This window comes from Pollachius pollachius (genome assembly GCF_949987615.1).
Source record: "Pollachius pollachius genome assembly, chromosome: 3".
Taxonomy (NCBI): domain Eukaryota; kingdom Metazoa; phylum Chordata; class Actinopteri; order Gadiformes; family Gadidae; genus Pollachius; species Pollachius pollachius.
In genome coordinates, this window is record NC_136936.1 from 7403803 (window position 1) to 7423577 (window position 19775).

Sequence of the window (19775 nt, forward strand, 5' to 3'; positions counted from 1 at the left end):
TAGCCCATTCAACAGAACTGTTAGCAAAATTAGCCGCTATGATTATTGCTGACGCTCCACCGCAGCAGGGCTATTGGTTAGCTTCCAGGGCTAGCCAAAAAATGGTTTAGTTTACATGTCAGACTTTTCAGATTGTATTCCCAAGCTAGGTGTGAATCTATTTCACATGAAGAAAACCTAATGTCTGTTTCCATTGAGCTCAACAATGTGGTGGTTGTTAAAAGGCATTAACTTCTTAATGCACGTTTTGACGTTAAGCTAGAATGCTAACAAGCAGTTGGCTGGTGTAGGCTAGTGTTACATTGATAATGGAGGAGGTTAGCCTACCTTTGAAGTTTAGCGCTGTGTTAGCCCAATGTTAGCTTTACTGCCATTAGCTTGGCGGGCGACCCACAATACTTGCCTCCAAAGTGCCACAAGTCGATTATCTTGTGCAGTGGATGAGGTGTGTGCGTGCGTGGGTGCGTGTGTGTGTGTGTGTGCGTGTGCAGTGTGCGCACACTTACATGTTTCCGTAATGGAGACAGACTTATCCGGTACAGAGCGAGAAGATGAGTGACAGAATACAGTAGCTTTAGGAGTGGCTGTAGAGAGAAGAGGACATATTGTTGTTGGATGCTGTTTTTAGCCGGCTGTGATAAACATCTTTTATAGACAGATCCTTTATAAGGCGATCCACTTGGTGCTCGTGTGAAATGTGCTTAGTGCGGAGGATTACACCGGCTACTGTTACTCTCGAGCTGTGTCGCCGGACAGCACTTACTCAATAAACACTGAGGAGGGTGAATATATATTAATACGGGAATACAGATAATAAGGAGGACAGTACTGTGTGTGTGTGTGTGTGTGTGTGTGTGTGTGTGTGTGTGTGTGTGTTATCTAGTTCTCCACCTTCCTTCCTCACACTTGGTTCTATTGACCTCAGTCTCTCTCCATATCGCTGTCTCTCTGTCTTCTCTCTATCTCCCTCCCATCTCTCACTTTATCTCTTTGCCTCTGTCTTTCTCCATCATTCACTCTGTCTCTCTCACCCTCCCACTCTCTGTATCTATCTCACCTTCTCTCTATCTCTCCTTTGCTCTTTCCCTCTCTTTCACCCCCTCCCTTACTCTCTCACCCTCTCTCTCTCGCTCGCCCTCTCCCTCTCTCTCTCTCTCACTCTCTCTCCCTCTCTCTCTCTCGCTCACCCTCTCTCTCTCTCTCTCTCTCTCTCTCTCTCTCTCTCTCTCACCCTCTCTCTCTCTCGCTGTGTTGTGAAAGTTAGCTTTGCCCCGTCAGCAGAGAGGGGCTGGCCTCTGCAGTATCTGCACAGCCGTAGAATGAGAGAGAGAGAGAGAGAGAGAGAGAGAGAGAGAGAGAGGGAGCGAGAAAGAGAGGTAGATCGAGATAAAGGAAAAGAGAGAGACAAAAATAATCGAATAAAGGGAGAGACATAAAGCAGCAGAGGACGAGGTAATCCATTTGTATCTTCAAAACCCCAAAGCAAATAACGAGCCACACGCGGTTGTTATTTGACGTTGCTACAATCACTGTAGCCTTTATCTTTTAGCTAGGCGTCCTTGCCTCGCACAAGGGTTTGTATGCGTGCCTAGTGACACGCATCTTTGTGTGTTAGTCTGTGGGTGTCTTTGTGTGTCTGTATGTGTCTGTGTGGTGCGTGTGCATCAATGTTTGCAGACCTGGATCGAGTGTGCATTTCATTCTTCCAACGGGAAAATGAACCGATAAAATGGACTTGATGTGTATATTTCCCAGAATATATATATATAGATTCAAACATTGATCCCCATCAGGAATCCAGATCACTAAATGTATAGGAACTTGACCATGTTGAACGGCTACATTTAAAATAACTAAACGTGGTTGTGCTGTGAATGTAGTTATGAGGTATTGAAGATTCAACATTCACTTGTTTCTGTTTGTATGTGCCTGTGTGTGTGTGTGTGTGTGTGTGTTTGTGCTCCAATTATCTCCGATCATGTCACTGTCATGTGATTGGTCGAATGGTCACAATCACAGATGACATCACGATAGAGGATTTTTCGTTTTCTTACATCAAAATGATTCGCATTTTTTGATAATTATCATAAACATAAATATTACTCAGCCTCAGCAGACAATACTATATCTTAAAGACACGTCTTTCTATATACAATCAAAGAAAAAATTGAACACCTGTAAGGGAATGCATATTGAAATCTGGTCGATTCAAAGGCAATGCGGGGTCATCACACCAGCAATCTCTATATCCTTCTGAATGTGTCTGTGTGTTTTAATCTGTTCTTGTGAGTGAGTGTGTGTGAAAATGTCTGTGTGTGTGAAGGTTTGTGTGTGTGTGTGCGTGTGCATGTGTGTGTGTGTCTAATTGACGTGCGTGCCTCTATGTCTGTGTTTCCATCTAATCTGGGGACTCTGAGCTGATGTCCTTGTGTGTGTGTATGTGTGTGTGTGTGTGTGCGTGTGTTCAAATCAGATCCAGGTGATCAAGATCGAGACGGAGGACAACAGAGAGACGCGTTCTGCCAAGGATGCCTTGCTGCTCTGGTGCCAGATGAAGACGGCAGGGTGAGCAGCTCGCCGCCCATAGAGGACGAACCATAGAGACACACACACACGCTCCCTAATTTACTGTTAGGGATCCGAGATAATCATAATTAGGGCATTTAGCGGACGCTTTTATCCAAAGCAACTTACATCGGTTAATACACACACATACACACAACGGAAGAGTCAACCATGCAAGGCGACAGCCAGCCTGTCAGGAGCAGTTGGGGTTAAGTGTCTTGCTCACACATCAACACTCAGCTAGGAGGAGCTGGGGATCAAACTAGCAACCTTTCGGTTACAAGACAACTGCTCTACCTCCTGAGCTAAGCCGACTAGACAAGACTTGACTTGTCCAGTCTTGTCTAGCCTAGTCTCGTCAGACGAGACTAGGCTAGACTAGATCATACTAGACTATACAAGACTAAACTGGAGTAGACTAGAGCAGCCGTCTTCAAACTGTGGGTCGTGACCCATTTATGGTTGATCCAGTGCGAGGGTGGGTCGTGGCTGGAATCTCTGCGCTGTGGTGCTGATGTATTACCCATTAAAGGCAGAGGGGAATGCGGAGTGAATGCAGTTTATATGGTTGTAAATTTTCAATTTTCCCATTGCATTGTTCCCAGGTATTCCGAGGTGAACATCCAGAACTTTACCACCTGCTGGAGAGATGGCCTGGCCTTCAACGCCCTCATTCACAGACACAGGTGCTGTGGACACACACACACACACACGCGCAGGCTAGCCTGCTGATGCTAGCGCACCCAATACAGCTACCATTGAAGCTCCCAGTTCGACAGTGAATGTGTCCACTGAGTCAAACCCACCAGCCTTTCTCCTGCGCTTGTTGTGTCCCGCAGACCGGACTTGATAGAGTTCAACAAGCTGACGCGCTCCAATGCCACTCACAACCTCCAACAAGCCTTTAATATCGCAGAGCAGAGCCTGGGACTCGCCAAGCTCCTGGACCCTGAAGGTAAGCTGGTGTTCCTGGGTTCAGTCGGTCAGAACTCCCCCCCTGGCCTGGAGCCGGGCCCTGACTCAGCCCCTGTCCGCTACAGTGGGCATCGTGACCATTCATGGCTCAGGGGGACAGCCTGCCTGGTGTGAAAAACAGGACGATTGTGGACGATAGAAACTACCCTCAAAAGTGACTGAGAGCAGTAGTATGCTGTGATTGTGATTACTATTAAGCATTTAGTTAGAAGACACTTTTTCCAAAGCTATTCACAGTGAATAACTCAATTTAATCTGTAATCTGACATAATATAATCTATAGTCAAATGTATGAAATTTGTGATCTGATTAATGTCATTTATTATCAGACTAATGTCATCTATTACCGGACTAATGTAATATGTAATCTGTAATCCGAATATCCAATGTATTCTGTAATCTGATTTATGGAATCTTTTGTCCGACTAATGTAATTAGTAATCTGACTAATGTCATGCGTATTTGACTGATGTATTCAGTAATCTGACTAAAATCATGTGTATCTGACTGATGTAATCAGTAATCTGACCAATGTCATGTGTATCTGACTGATGTAATCTGACTAATTTTATGTGTATCTGATTGATGTAATCAGTAATCTGACTAATATCATGTGTATCTGACTGATATAATCAGTAATCTGACCAATGTCATCTGTATCTGACTGGTGTAATCTGTAATCTGACTAATGTCATGTGTATCTGACTGATGTAATCAGTAATCTGACCAATGTCATGTGTATCTGATTTATGTAATCAGTAATCTGACTAACGTCATGTGTATCTGACTGATGTAATCAGTAATCTGACTAACGTCATGTGTATCTGACTGATGTAATCAGTAATCTGACTAACGTCATGTGTATCTGACTGATGTAATCTGTAATCTGACTAACGTCATGTGTATCTGGTGTAATCTGAGCGGTTCCTTGCGTTCCGGTCCAGATGTGAACACAGAGAACCCTGATGAGAAGTCCATCATCACCTACGTTGTCTCCTACTATCACTACTTCTCCAAGATGAAGGCCCTCATTGTGGAGGGCAAGAGGGTCGGCAAGGTAACGCACACACACACACACACACGCACCCATATGCGCACACACGCACACACATAATCACGAGGACTCACAAACACACACACACACACTTATCGATGGAAAGAGTTATACACATTGATGCATGCTTCAACACACACTCTTAATTTATTTCTCTCTCCATCACTGTCTGACAATTTGACAAACTATTTGACAATATTGTATGAAATATTATATTATCAAAATATATATAAAAAAAGAGATAGATGTGTTTTGTGTGTGTGTCTTAAAGTATTAAGACACACACACAAAACACAAAGAAAACCTCATCAATTACACATGTAAGAGAGTAGAATACCTACTGTTTAAAGGATAAATAATAAATGAACAGAAATATAGATAGATTGCTTGAAAGATAGATAGGTAGATAGACAGAGAGACGGACGGATGGACGGACGGACGGACAGACAGACAGACAAACAGACAGACAGACAGACAGACAGACAGACAGACAGACAGGCAGACAGGCAGACAGAAGGACAGATATAACCATAAGAACACGCTGGTCCCAGGTCCTGGAGAACTGCGTGGAGGCGGAGAAGATCGTGAACCGCTACGAGGGGCTGGCCTCGGACCTGCTGGACTGGATCGAGAAGACCATCGCCGTCATCAGCAACCAGAAGTTCGCCAACTCCCTGACGGGCGTACAGCAGCAGCTGCAGGCCTTTACCACCTACTGCACCATCGAGAAGCCCATCAAGTAGGCAGACCTTCTGGGTGTTTTCAAGGCTTTTAGGGGTCCATACTTCCTGTCGGAGGTTCACATCGATCAAACCCCCTCGGGGACTAGCCCATCAGGAAATGGAGGGGCTGTAGTTTCCCTGTTTTGTTGGCAGGAGACGCTGGAGACTACATCATCAGAGACAATTGACAACAATAGATAAAAGCGCACTTTCAGCGCTGAAGGCTTTCAGTGTGGTCAGCAGAAGAAAAACATTGTCTGCTTTTGGCCGTTTCATGACAACAATATGGAATTATACCGGCATTGTTGTTATAATGTTGCCAGAGTAGCAGTGCAATCAATATAATCATACCTCATTTATACTTGTATCTGTCCTGGTACGCTGCAAAATCTCCAAAGAAACTCACCCACCACAATGTACTAATCTACAACTTAGTCTTCCCTGAGCATGTCAAGGCTGCACAAACGATGGGAGCCATTGTTGTCAACAAGACACCAATAGACTTTATGGATCACGGTTAGGTATATAGACTTCTGCATAGGTTCACAGGATAGTCTCTGTCACAGCGCCCCCATCAGGCAGAGGGGGTCTTCAGGAATAACAGGGGCAGTTAGATCTCAGCACATGTGATGCATGCCTGCAGCCACGCAATTTGTGAATGCGTCAGTTCTAGTCTACTTTACACCCTGGTCTTAGCTTAGCTCCGGGTGCTGTGTCCAGCATGCTTAGGATCTGTACCACACACCCACACACACACACACACACACACACACACACACACACACACACACACACACACACACACACAAACACACACTGTGCTGGTTGAGTCATAGCCATGCTACTGCCATGTGTCATCTCCGATGCACGCACACACACACGCATGCACACACACACACACAGATTAGAAAGCAATATGTTTCATAGCACACTGAGTCAGGGAGCTATTAGTTCTGGTCTGCGGCCCACTTTGCCTTCTGGGCAGACAGAACACACGCATACACGCATACGTACACAAAAACGCCTAAACACACATACACAAAGATGCACACACATGCACACATGTAAACAGGACATTGATGGGACCAAACACAAGCTGGGGCACAGCTTGAGCCTCCCATTATCCACGTTCACGTTCTCTCTCGCTCTTCCTCCAGGTTTCAGGAGAAGGGGAACCTAGAGGTCCTGCTCTTCACCATTCAGAGCAAACTCAGGGCCAACAATCAGAAGCCATACGTTCCTCACGATGGAAAACTCATTTCCGACATTAATAAGGTGAGCGATGACATTGAACGCTCTATAGATTATATTCCAATGTGATGTTTCGTTTTTTTCAAATACTTTCTAAATGACAATAAAATTGGATAAGCATTTTTATTTTATTATCTGTACATGATTGAAACCGTTACCCATTTCCTCTGTACGCCCCCAACTGGCTGATGGTAGAATGACATCCATGTTCTGCATTGTCTCATTCACCTCATCTTCAGGCCTGGGAGAGGCTGGAGAAGGCGGAGCATGAGAGGGGCGTGGCCCTGCGCAAGGAGCTGATTCGCCAGGAGAAGCTGGAGCTGTTAGCTCAGAGGTTCGACCACAAGACCACCATGAGGCAGGCGTGGCTCAACGAGAACCAGAGGCTGGTCTCACAGGTGAGGGACGCAAACCCAGGACCACCAGCTTGGGTCCGCAAACAAACAGAGTGACATTGTCTCAACTAATGCCTACTCTCGTCTCTCCTACCTCCTCCTCTCCTCACCTCCCCTCCTCCCATCCCCCCTCCTCCTCTCCCCCCCTCCTAACCTCCCACCCCTCCCATCTCTCCCACCTTCTTCTCTCCTCACCTCCCCTCCTCCAATCTCTCCAACTTCCTCCTCTCGTCACCTCTCACTCCTCCACCTCCTCCTATCTCCTTATCACCTCCCCTCCTCCCGTCTCTCCCACCCCTCACTCTCCCCACCTCCCACTCTCCCCATCTCTCCCACCTCCTCATCATCTCCCCCACTTCTCCCACTCCTCCACCACCCATCTCTCCCCCTCCTAACCTCCCTCTCCTCCTCTCCTCCCATCCCTCCCCCCTTCTCCTTCTCCAGGACAACTTTGGCTACGACCTGCCGGCGGTGGAGGCGGCCATGAAGAAGCACGAGGCCATCGAGGCGGACATCGCCTCGTACGAGGACCGCATCAGCGTGGTGGTGGAGCTGGCCGGGGAGATGGAGGCCGAGGGCTACTACGACATCCGCCGCATCCTGGCGCGCAAGGAGAACATCCTGGGCCAGTGGGGCCTCCTGAAGGAGCTGGTGGTGGGCCGGAAGGCCCGGCTGGAGCAGAACCTGGCCCTGCAGAAGACCTTCCAGGACATGGTGTACATGATCGACTGGATGGAGGACACCCAGGTACCCACAGGGAGATGTAGGGGACCGGAGGGAACTGGAGGGGACTGGAGGGGACCGGAGGGGACCGGAGGGGACTGGGGGGGACCGGAGGGGACTGGGGGGGACTGGAGGGGACTGGAGGGGACCGGAGGGAACTGGAGGGAACTGGAGGGGACTGTAGGGGACCGGAGGGGACCGGAGGGGACTGGGGGGAACCGGAGGGAACTGGGGGGGACTGGAGGGGACTGGAGGGGACCAGAGGGGACCGGAGGGAACTGGAGGGGACTGTAGGGGACTGGAGGGGACTGGAGGGGACTGGGGGGGACTGGAGGGGACCAGAGGGAACTGGAGGGAACTGGAGGGGACCAGAGGGGACCAGAGGGAACTGGAGGGAGCTGGGGGGGACTGTAGGGGACTGGAGGGGACTGGAGGGGACAGGAGGGAGCCGGAGGGAACCGGAGGGGACCGGAGGGGACCGGAGGGAACTGGGGGGAACCGGAGGGAACTGGGGGGGACCGGAGGGAACCATATATTTTAATGCAAATATTTATTAGATGGGATAAGATAAATCCAATATGAGATATCGAAGTTCATCAATGTCTCAACGCTTCTCCTCCCCCTGTTCTCTCTCTCCCTCTCCCTCCACCTCTCCCTCCCCCTGTTCTCTCCTCTCCCTCCCCCTCCCCCTCTCCCACTCCCTCTTTCTCCCCTCTCCCTCCCCCTCCCCCAATCCCCCTCATCCCCTCTCCCTCTCCCTCTCCCTCTCTCTCCCTCTCCCTCCCTCTTTCCCTCCCCCTCTCCCACTCCCTCTTTCTCCCCTCTCCCTCCCCCTCCCCCAATCTCCCTCATCCCCTCTCCCTCTCCCTCTCCCTCTCTCTCCCTCTCCCTCCCTCTCTCCCTCCCCCTCCCCCTCTCCCTCTCCCACTCCCTCTCTCTCCCTCTCCCTCCCCCTCTCCCTCTCCTCCCCCCCATCCCCTCTCCCACTCCTCCCCCCTCCCTCCCCCAGGCCCAGCTGCTGTCCCAGGACTTTGGGAAGCACCTGTTGGAGGTGGACGACCTCCTGCAGACCCACAGCCTGCAGGAGGCTGACATCAGCGTGCAGGCGGAGCGGGTGGAGACGCTCAACTCTGCCGCCCTCAAGTTCACTACCCTGGAAGGTAGCTGGGCTCACACACACACACACACACACACACACACACACACACACACACGCACACATAATACATTGGTTGTGTCTCTCCTCTGCCTCCTTCTCTTCTCTCCTCGTCTTTCCTCCTCCCCTCTGAGCTGCTGTCCTCGATACTCCTCTTCCCTACCTTTCAGCCCTCCGACATTCTGTTCTCCAATTCAATACCCGTCACCTTCAGCTGAGCGTAAACCCTTGCTTTATTTGTTTGTACCCGTCACCTAGGTTACCAGCCGTGCGACCCCCAGGTGATCTGTAACCGGGTCAACCACGTGTCCACCTGTCTGGAGGAGCTGAAGCAGCTGGCGGCCAAGAGGCGTGAGGACCTGGAGGAGTCCAGGCAGCTCTGGGCCTTCTTCCAGGTGGGTGGGGAAGGGGGTTCCTCCACCCGATGGGGGCTCCCGCACACACAGTTAGGCCCTGCAGTGGCTCCGCCCACACTGGCTACGCCCACAGTGGCTCCGCCCACAAAGGAGATCATCCTATTTGCCGGTTGCCAGTCTTCACTGCCCTAGATATAATTATACAAAAAGCCTATAATGGTGAAAATTAAGCTGATTTTCGTGTTCTTATAATACAGTCAGAATCACATCTCCCCCAAAATGCACAGACAAATGCGCAGGCAGTATAATTAAAATCCCCATTTAAATGTGTTTTCTTAACCCGTATTTATTTTACAGACTACTTTTGACCCATTTAGCAGTAATCATTAAAATCCCATTTAGCTAACTGAACAACTAAAGACCTAAAGTCATGTGCGTTGCCGTTTCTTCCGGAAGGATTTACTTAAGTCATCTGTCCAGCTGCCGACTATGAGTGTAATGACAGTTGACCTAGTGAATATTCCCAGTCAAATAAATAGTCGAGTCATCTTTTCACTGTGCTAACCTCTATTTAAACACTCTCTCGGTTTCATTTGGCTAATTTTGCCAATCATTCCCGACATTGAGGCTGATACGGAAGGTCGTTGATCATTTTAAAGGAGAAAGATAAAGATAAAAGTTGCACTTTTTAGTTTATCTCCATCCTGTCTCTTTAGCCATGACACTGATCGCTTAATCAGGAGGTGCCAGAGGGCTGTCACAATTGTCAATTCAATCATTTGTTTTGCTTCTCACATGCTCTCTGACACTCCATCGCCGTGTCTCTCTCCATCTCTCTCCCCTCTCTGTTCCTCGATTCACTCTGCTCTCCGTCTTCTCTCCTGTTGAAGTCCATGGTGTTGTTGTGGTTATTGTGCTGGTGGGTGACGTGGTCCGTGTGGGGGTGCTCCTGCGTGTTCTCCAGGAGCTGGAGGAGTCGGCCGTGTGGATCCGGGAGAAGAGCTCCATCCTGGGGGCGCAGGGCTACGGGAAGGACGTCACCAGCGTCCTCAAGCTGCTGCAGAAACACAAGACCCTGGCCGGGGAGCTTCTGGCCCACCGCTCCCTGCTGCAGGTACCACCCCCCTGCCTGTGTGTGTGGGTGTGTGTGTGGGTGTGTGTGTGTGCGTGTGTACATGTGTATGTCTGTGTGCATGGGTGCACCTGTGTGTGTAAGTTTGTGTGTGGGTGTGTGTACACATGTGTGTGCTTGTGCGTGTGTGTGTGTGGGGGTGTGTGTGTGCGCGTGTGTGTGTGTGTGTGTGTGTTAGTGTGCGCTTGTGTACGTGTGTGTGTTTGTGCGTGGGTGCACCTGTGTGTGTACATTTGTGTGTGTGTGTGTGGGGGGGAGGGAGTTTGTGTGTTTGTGTGTGTGTGTGTGTGTGTGTGTGTGTGTGTGTGTGCTTACATTTGTGTGTGTGTGCATGTGTGTACATTTGTGTGCTTGTGTGTACATGTGTGTGTGTGTTTGTGCATGGGTGCACTTGTGTATGTACGTTTGTGTGTGTGTGTGTTTGTGTGTATGTGTGTGAGTTTGTGTGCGCGTGTGTGTGTGCACTTGCATGTGTGTGTGCATGCCTTTGTTTGCTGTGTTTGGTTATCTATTTTGTCCTGCTCTCTGCTGTTGGCCTCAAGCATTAACACAAGGTATCATCCTCCAAAGGCATCAGAGGAGCCTGTTGGAGGAACACGTGAACACACATGGACCTGAAGATGTATTTAATGGCATGAAGCTCCATCGGTTTTCATTTGTCCTTTGACATTATACTTACTTCTGCAGCAAATTTTCATGATAATATAATGCATGCTATCTGGTGGACACTTTTATCCAAAGTTATGAAAACGCAAGCAGGGGTGAACCTCGAACCATCGAACCCCAAACCCCTTTGGCAGTATTCGTCCCATGCAGCAAAGGCAGCATGGCATTATAACAGTGTTATAACAGTTTTATAACACCCAATTTTAATCATTGTTTATACATTTTCCGACCAATCCATTTTTTCATGCTTAGTACAGATGGTCTCTTTTTCCAGGAATGTGGTTGTGTTGTGTGTTGTCGTGGTTATGTTGTGTTGCTGTTTGTTATCCTGATGGACAGATAGAGGTGTGCGATGTGTGAATAATCCTAAAAAAAGATTATTTGCCCCCTCCCCCCCAACAGAAAATAATTGTCGGCGATAATCAATTAATTAGTTAACGCGATAATAACGCCTTAACTTGCCCCGCCCTAATAAATACATCTGCCCCCCCACCAGAACACCATCAAGCGGGGCAAGCAGATCCTGAGCGAGCAGAGCTTCAGCACGGCGGGCATCCAGGACCACATCCTGGAGGTGAAGGCGGACTGGAAGAACCTGGAGGACCAGGCGGCGCTGCGCCTGCACCACCTGCAGGAGGCGCTCAACGCCTCGCAGTTCTCCACCGAGACGGACGACGTGCTGGCCTGGCTGCAGGACGCCTACCGCCTGGTGTCCAGCGAGGACTTCGGCCACGACGAGTACTCCACGCGCTCGCTGCTCAAGAAGCACCGCGACGTCAGCGACGCGGTGGACAAGCACCGCTCGCACGTGGTGACGCTGCGGCAGCACCTGGGGGCGCTGCCCGCGCAGTACCGCGACCAGGAGGTGAGGGGAGGGGGGGTGGGTGGGCTGTGTGGGTGGTGGTGGTGGCGGTGGTGGTGGTGGTGGTGATGGCAGTAGTGGTGGTGGTGGTTGTGTTGGTGGACTGTGGTGGTGGTGGTGATGGAGGTAGAGGTGGTGGTGGTTGTGTTGGTGGACTGTGGTAGTGGTGGTGGTGGTTGTGTTGGTGGCCCGTGGTGGTGGTGGTGATGGAGGTAGAGGTGGTGGTGGTTGTGTTGGTGGCCCGTGGTGGTGGTGGTGATGGAGGTAGAGGTGGTGGTGGTTGTGTTGGTGGACTGTGGTGGTGGTGGTGATGGCAGTAGTGGTGGTGGTGGTTGTGTTGGTGGACTGTGGTGGTGGTGGTGATGGAGGTAGAGGTGGTGGTGGTTGTGTTGGTGGACTGTGGTGGTGGTGGTGATGGCGGTAGTGGTGGTGGTGGTTGTGTTGGTGGACTGTGGTGGTGGTGGTGATGGAGGTAGAGGTGGTGGTGGTTGTGTTGGTGGCCCGTGGTGGGGGTGGTGATGGAGGTAGAGGTGGTGGTGGTTGTGTTGGTGGCCCGTGGTGGTGGTGGTGATGGCAGTAGTGGTGGTGGTGGTTGTGTTGGTGGACTGTGGTGGTGGTGGTGATGGAGGTAGAGGTGGTGGTGGTTGTGTTGGTGGACTGTGGTGGTGGTGGTGATGGCGGTAGTGGTGGTGGTGGTTGTGTTGGTGGCCCGTGGTGGTGGTGGTGATGGAGGTAGAGGTGGTGGTGGTTGTGTTGGTGACCCGTGGTGGTGGTGGTGATGGCAGTAGTGGTGGTGGTGGTTGTGTTGGTGGACTGTGGTGGTGGTGGTGATGGAGGTAGAGGTGGTGGTGGTTGTGTTGGTGGACTGTGGTAGTGGTGGTGATGGCGGTAGTGGTGGTGGTGGTTGTGTTGGTGGACTGTGGTGGGGGTGGTGATGGAGGTAGAGGTGGTGGTGGTTGTGTTGGTGGACTGTGGTGGTGGTGGTGATGGCAGTAGTGGTGGTGGTGGTTGTGTTGGTGGACTGTGGTGGTGGTGGTGATGGAGGTAGAGGTGGTGGTGGTTGTGTTGGTGACCCGTGGTGGTGGTGGTGATGGCGGTAGTGGTGGTGGTGGTTGTGTTGGTGACCCGTGGTGGTGGTGGTGATGGCAGTAGTGGTGGTGGTGGTTGTGTTGGTGGACTGTGGTGGTGGTGGTGATGGCAGTAGTGGTGGTGGTGGTTGTGTTGGTGGGGATACATAGGATGGAGGAAAGGTTAGAGGTGGTTAGTACTTGGTTAGCGCTTTGGCTCCAGCGGTCCTATTATTTTATAGTAGAACTGCTGGGCACTGAAGGGGCAGAGTTACAATTTGTTTCCTGTTTCACCGAACACAAGCTGATGGGCACAGGGAGACAAAGCTTTCGTAAAGGGATTTCTGCGGTTTCTTTATTGTTTTCTAGAGCTGGCCGAGTTTTTATTTGCTGATAATAGCCAATCACGCCCTTACAGATCCGTGCCTCCACCAACATGATTAGTTATAACAATTAGTAAGCGGAAGAAAGAGAAACGCCCCAGTTTAGATTTGAGCTCGACTGTCATCCGACTTTGGATTGATGATCTAAAGTCTGATCTGTGAGCGCAGTACTGTGGGAACCCATGTGCTCTTGGCTCAGTTTAAACGAAGGACGGGTCGGGAACTGATTGAAAATTAGGGCATCTGATCATCCACAATTCACAGGACGACGCAAACTTGACCTGACGTAGGTTTCATTCTGCATTTCCGGCACGAGTTAACCAAAATCCCTTCTTCTTCTTTCCTTCCATCCACTGCCTTTCCTCTTCTTCTCTTCTTCTCGTCTCCTCTCCACCCTTTTTCAAATCCTTCCTCTCCTTTTCCACCGCTTTCTCTCCTCCTTCTCTCTCCCTCCCTTCCCCACACCCTCTATTGCATAACCTCTCCCTCCCCTCCCCTCCCCCCTCCCCTCCCCTCCCCCCTCCCCTCCCCTCCCCCCCTAGGAGATCCAGGTGCGCATGGGCGAGGCGGAGCAGCTGTACACGGAGGTGGTGGAGGTGGCGGTGCTGCGGCAGCAGTGGCTGCACGACGCGCTGGCCGTCTACCGCATGTTCAGCGAGGTCAACGCCTGCGAGCTGTGGATCGACGAGAAGGAGCAGTGGCTGGACAAGATGGAGGTGCCCGAGAGGCTGGAGGACGTGGAGGTGGTGGCGCACAGGTGAGGGGCGGGGAGGGGGGGGGGGGGAGGGAGAGGAGGAGAGGATGAGTGGGGGGAAGGGGTTAGAGATCAGGAGAGGAGAAGAGGGTTGGAAGGAAGGTTGGGAGAGATCGGGAGAGGAGGAGAGGTTGGGACGGAAGGAGAGAATGGGAAGGAAGGAGGAGAGGTCAGGAGAGGGGGAGAGATCGGGAGAGGGGGAGAGGGTGGGAAGGTAGGAGAGGATGAGTGAGGTGGAGGGGAGAGTTTCAGGAGGGAGGTGAGGAGAAGTTAGTGAGTGGAAGAGCGAGGGATGGAGGAGGAGTCTTTATGAAGGGCAAAGAGGAGAGAATGAGGGAATAAGGGTTTAGGTTAGTAGCCCAAGGCCAAATTCTCCTCCTCCCCCTCATAGTTAAAGGTGGGTCATAATTTACTATTTACTATAGTAAATTAGCAGATGTTTTTATGTTAAGAGATTCAGTTCCATGTTGTTAAATGCAGGCAGGGTTGGACATCATGCTGTCTGTAGGCCTATGTAGAACTTCCTTTATATACACGTGAGGAGGAAACCAACCTGTCTCCCACCGTGCCCTGGGGTGTAGGTTTGAGAGCCTGGACCAGGAGATGAACAGCCTGATGGGGAGGATCCTGGACGTCAACCAGATCGTCCAGCAGCTCCTGGACGGAGGACACCCGTCCTCTACGGAGGTCCGAGGCTGCCAGGACCACCTCAACTCCAGGTATAGGAGCTCTTACCTGACCCCTATCCCATAGACAGTATAAACCCTAGGTAGTGGAGCTACAACCTGACCCATAACCTCTCACCCCTAACCCCAGGACAGTATAAACCTACAACCTGACCCATAACCTCTCACCCTAACCCATAGACAGTATAAACCCTAGGTAGTGGAACTGTAACCTGACCCATAACCTCTAACCCCTAACCCCAGGACAGTATAAACCCTAGGTAGTGGAGCTACAACCTGACCCATAACCTCTCACCCCTAACCCATAGACAGTATAAACCCTAGGTAGTGGAGCTACAACCTGACCCATAACCTCTAACCCCTAACCCCAGGACAGTATAAACCTACAACCTGACCCATAACCTCTCACCCTAACCCATAGACAGTATAAACCCTAGGTAGTGGAACTGTAACCTGACCCATAACATCAAACCTAGAACATTAGACCACTTCCACTTGAGGTACTGTCACTACACCCTGACCCCTAACCTTTACCCCCTGCAACCGTATCCCAGAAAGCCCATTACAAAACAGGAAGAACATCTGTAGGAATAATTTGTGTTCCTCTGCCAAAATTCATTCTGTAGGCAATTGCCTGTGTTTTTTTAGGAACCCCTACTTAATACTAATAATAGCAATCAGGCTAACACTAGCAACTCAGTAGTTGTTCCTCAGTACACAGTGGGGTCTGCGTGCCTGTTGGAGCGGCTTTGATTGCTCAGCGTCCTACCAACGTCTAGTGGAGGAGCAAAGAGGTGGAAGGAGGAAGAGTCTGGCTAAGGGAAGAGGAGGAGGAGAGGGAGAAAGGGGGACTCACAGGATGAAGAGGTGTCTGTAGGCCAATTGAGGTGCTCACCTTCCTTTAGTCAAACCAATGAAAGATTTACTCTGCATGAAAGAAAGATCCCAAACAAAAAAACTCTACATACATCACCACAACCTTGTTCCACTGCTTTTGGCTGAACCCTTTTTTCAAAGAAGACTAAGGTTCAATCCCCCCAGAATAGTCTTCTTGGTGATGGTCCTGAGCCAGGCACTATAGCCCTACCATCTGCACTCTGGTAAAACGGAGGAGCTACATCCTCCAAGATCTTGTAGTGGTCACCGCCAAAGCCAAGGGAGGATCAGTGTCCAGTTGGCCCACTTCTACACAAACAGACGCTCAGCCTTGATGACTTGCTTGTTAAATTCCCGCCTGCTCCAGCCTTGCTCGGACATGGATTGGCCGGCCCTTGATTTGCTTCTGGTCTCAACTGGTCATTGGAGCTGTCCGTCAGCCAAGCTATCTTTGACATTGGCACGTGTAGCCGGTCTCAGGGAGGCCATCTGTCCTGACTGGAGTGTGGCTTGTGAGGTCAGCTCTCAAATGTATTGTAGAAAATGAAACCCTCTTGTCTGCCCTCCTTTAAGAATGGTTGTATTCGGTTTTGGTTTTGAATCAAGAGATTTTATTCTTGGATGCATGACTTGGGTCTGCCCCATTCAATAATTGTCTTACAAGAATGGCACCAGTTCTGTGTGACACAGTGTTGTTTTAAAAAATTAACTATGTCTTCGTGGAATATACCGATTGACATACTGAAAACAACATCTCTCACACCACAAAACCAACTCTAAGAGGGCAGCACAACGTTTCAGTTTGGTTTTCATACGTCATCTTGACATTCTCTCAAAATTCTCCAAACCATGAATATCAGGTTCCTCTTTATTTTCAAAATACAAGTCTTCAGCATAACTTATTGGAACCCCTTGAGATTCGTATGGCTATCCTATTTCATATGCATATACTATGACATGCAGTGAATACGGCATATACTGTAAATACTACCATGGGTCTGGGTGTACAGTAGAGGTCCCAGGGCGGTAGTGGTCACCACACCTTACTATAACTCATCTCACAGCATCTACTAAGACACTTTGGCAAAATAATGTTAGGGAGCCACCTGAAATCAATTATAACCTAAGAACTACAGCTGATACTGATGAATGGCTATGAATGACTTCATTCATAAGATTCAGTTGCCATCACAAAGAAGAAAAATATCCTTTATATCTGAAAGTTATTATGAGATGACTTTCACCAGAGCCCTGCGTGATGACTTACCGTTGAACCTTGTTCCTGATACCCCTGGGGGTCAGTGCTGGCTGCCATCCTGTTCTGTATTTATAGGGCTTCTTGGGTATGAGGTCATGGTGTCAGCGGCCATTCTTCTTCATGTGGAGCTCTCTGTCTTCCTCTAAGCACCTCCACCATTACCTCACACCGGCCAGCGTGTGTGTGTGTGTGTGTTTGTGTGTGTGTGTGTGTGTGTGTGTGTGTGTGTGTGTGTGTGTGTGTGTGGGGGGGGGGGGGGGGGGGGGGGCAGTCTGGACCAGAATCAGAACAGCATATTGTGTATGACGAAGTCCGACCAGACCAGACGCTTGTCCTTGATCCTCTCCACCCTCTCTCTGCCCCCACCTCCTCCTACCTCCCCTCGACCTCCTTCCATCCTCCTCCACCTCCTCCCCTCCTCCACCTCTACCTTCACTATCTTTTCTCCTTTTTTTTATTTTCTCCTTTTTCTTACTTACTTACATCTACCTTCACTATCTTTTCTCCTTTCTGTCTGCAACCACCTTGTCCTTGTTCTCTTCCCTTCCCCTGTCTCACAGCTCCTCCATCACACCCTTGTCTCCTCTCCCCTCTCTCCTCTGTGTCCTTCCTCTCACTGGGCACTGTCTTCCCCAGCCTGCACCTGCCCTCTGCCCCTCTCTCGTCTCCCTGAAGCCGACCTGTATTATATCCTCTGTCACCAGCTCCATGCCTCCCTCCCGTCTCTCTCTCTAAGTCCCCCAGACATGTTTCCTTCACCGTCCCCCCAGTCGTGTTTACTCATTACGAAGTAGTCAATACGAGGCTTAGAATTTCGGTTCACTTACAGTGAATGTTTTCTAAATGCATGAAGGAGCAGGTAGCGGTTAGGCATCTTGCTCAGGGGAGCCTATAGGTAAACATTGATGGTTTGAACACCCTAACCACGAGGCTTTCGGAAAAAACAGCTTGTGACGACTAATCACACTCACACCTGGTGGTATAATATGTCACCTTTAATGCTCTCCCCCTCTCTCTCCCTCCCCCCCCCCCCCCAGGTGGAACCAGATCGTGGAGCTGGTGGAGCAGAGGAAGGACCACCTGGACTCTGTGCTGCGGCTCCAGAACTACCTGTTGGAGTGCACCGAGATCAAGTCCCAGATCCAGGACAAGCGGAAGGCCATCGACGCCACGCAGTACGCGGGCAGTGACCTGGGGGGGGTCCTGGCGCTGCAGAGACGCCTCTCCACCATGGAGGGGGCGCTGTCCGTCCTGGAGCCCAAACTGATGCACCTGCAGGTACAGCATGATGGAGGACGAGTGAGAGAGAGAGAGAGAGAGAGAGAGAGAGAGAGAGAGAGAGAGAGAGAGTAACAGGGAGAGAAATGGGGAGAGAGAGAGAGGGAAAGAGAGAGAGAGAGAGAGAGTAACAGGGAGAGAAATGGGGAGAGAGAGAGAGGGAAAGAGAGAGAGAGAGAGTAACAGGGAGAAAAATGGGGAGAGAGAGAGAGAGAGAGAGTAACAGGGAGAGAAATAGGGAGAGAGAGAGAGAGAGAGAGAGTAACAGGGAGAGAAATAAGGAGAGAGAGAGAGTAACAGGGAGAGAAATAGGGAGAGAGAGAGAGAGAGAGAGGGAAAGAGAGAGAGAGAGAGTAACAGGGAGAGAAATGGGGAGAGAGAGAGAGGGAAAGAAAGAGAGAGAGAGAGAGAGAGAGAGAGTAACAGGGAGAGAAATAGGGAGAGAGAGAGAGAGAGGGAAAGAGAGAGAGAGAGAGAGAGTAACAGGGAGAGAAATGGGGAGAGAGAGAGAGGGAAAGAGAGAGAGAGAGAAAGAGAGGGAAAGAGAGAGAGAGAGAGAGAGAGAGGAAAAAAAGAAAGTTTGAATTATACATTTTTCAATCTTCTTCTTTTTTAATAATTGACAGAATAGATCCAAAAGTAAGTAAAGGAAAGCGTCTGTGTATTTAACGAGGAGGAGGCGGAGCCCCAGTATTAACGTTTGTGTGTGTGTGTGTGTGTGTGTGGTGTGACAGGAGGAGGCGGAGCACCTGGCCTCAGCCCAGCCGGCCCGGGCCATGGAGGTGCTGGTCCCCTTCGAGGGCATCAGCGTGGAGTGGGAGGAGCTTAAGCGCACGCTGCAGGGCTGTGAGGACTCGCTGATGGTGGCGGGCCGGCTGCAGAGCTTCATACAGGTACCTGGTACTACCACACCGGTACATGGTACGATCACACTGGTACCTGGTACTACCACACCGGTACATGGTACGATCACACTGGTACCTGGTACTACCACACCGGTACATGGTACTACCACACCGGTACATGGTACGATCACACTGGTACCTGGTACTACCACACCGGTACATGGTACGATCACACTGGTACCTGGTACTACCACACCGGTACATGGTACGATCACACTGGTACATGGTACGATCACACAGGTACCTGGTGCTACCACACCGGTACATGGTACGATCACACTGGTACCTGGTACTACCACACCGGTACATGGTACGATCACACTGGTACCTGGTACTACCGCACCGGTACCTGGTACTACCACACCGGTACATGGTACAATCTCACTGGTACCTGGTACTACCACACCGGTACATAGTACGATCAAACTGGTACCTGGTACGATCAAACTGGTACCTGGTACTACCACACCGGTACATGGTACGATCCAACTGGTACCTGGTACTACCACACCGGTACCTGGTGCTACCACAACCGGTACATGGTAAGATCCAACTGGTACCTGGTACTACCACACTGGTACATGGTACTACCACACTGCTACATGGTACGATCACACTGGTACCTGGTACTACCACACTGCTACATGGTACTATCACACAGGTACCTGGTGCTACCACACCGGTACATGGTACGATCACACCGGTACCTGG

General features: G+C 50.4%; 1 protein-coding gene across 1 annotated transcript in view; it reads left to right on the forward strand.

The window, feature by feature from the left end:
- sptbn4b (spectrin, beta, non-erythrocytic 4b) overlaps positions 1-19775 on the forward strand; it is a gene marked incomplete at both ends in the record, with an annotated part of 45109 nt that overhangs the window by 2846 nt on the left and 22488 nt on the right. The window contains 16 exons of the mRNA XM_079732952.1: positions 2474-2565; positions 3171-3251; positions 3405-3520; positions 4485-4597; positions 5146-5333; positions 6474-6591; positions 6807-6965; positions 7407-7709; positions 8695-8845; positions 9100-9236; positions 10162-10311; positions 11492-11860; positions 13850-14064; positions 14643-14780; positions 17919-18159; positions 18894-19052. Of these exons, the coding sequence (XP_079589078.1) occupies positions 2474-2565; positions 3171-3251; positions 3405-3520; positions 4485-4597; positions 5146-5333; positions 6474-6591; positions 6807-6965; positions 7407-7709; positions 8695-8845; positions 9100-9236; positions 10162-10311; positions 11492-11860; positions 13850-14064; positions 14643-14780; positions 17919-18159; positions 18894-19052 (2730 nt within the window). The remainder of the gene's footprint in view (positions 1-2473; positions 2566-3170; positions 3252-3404; positions 3521-4484; positions 4598-5145; positions 5334-6473; positions 6592-6806; positions 6966-7406; positions 7710-8694; positions 8846-9099; positions 9237-10161; positions 10312-11491; positions 11861-13849; positions 14065-14642; positions 14781-17918; positions 18160-18893; positions 19053-19775) is intronic.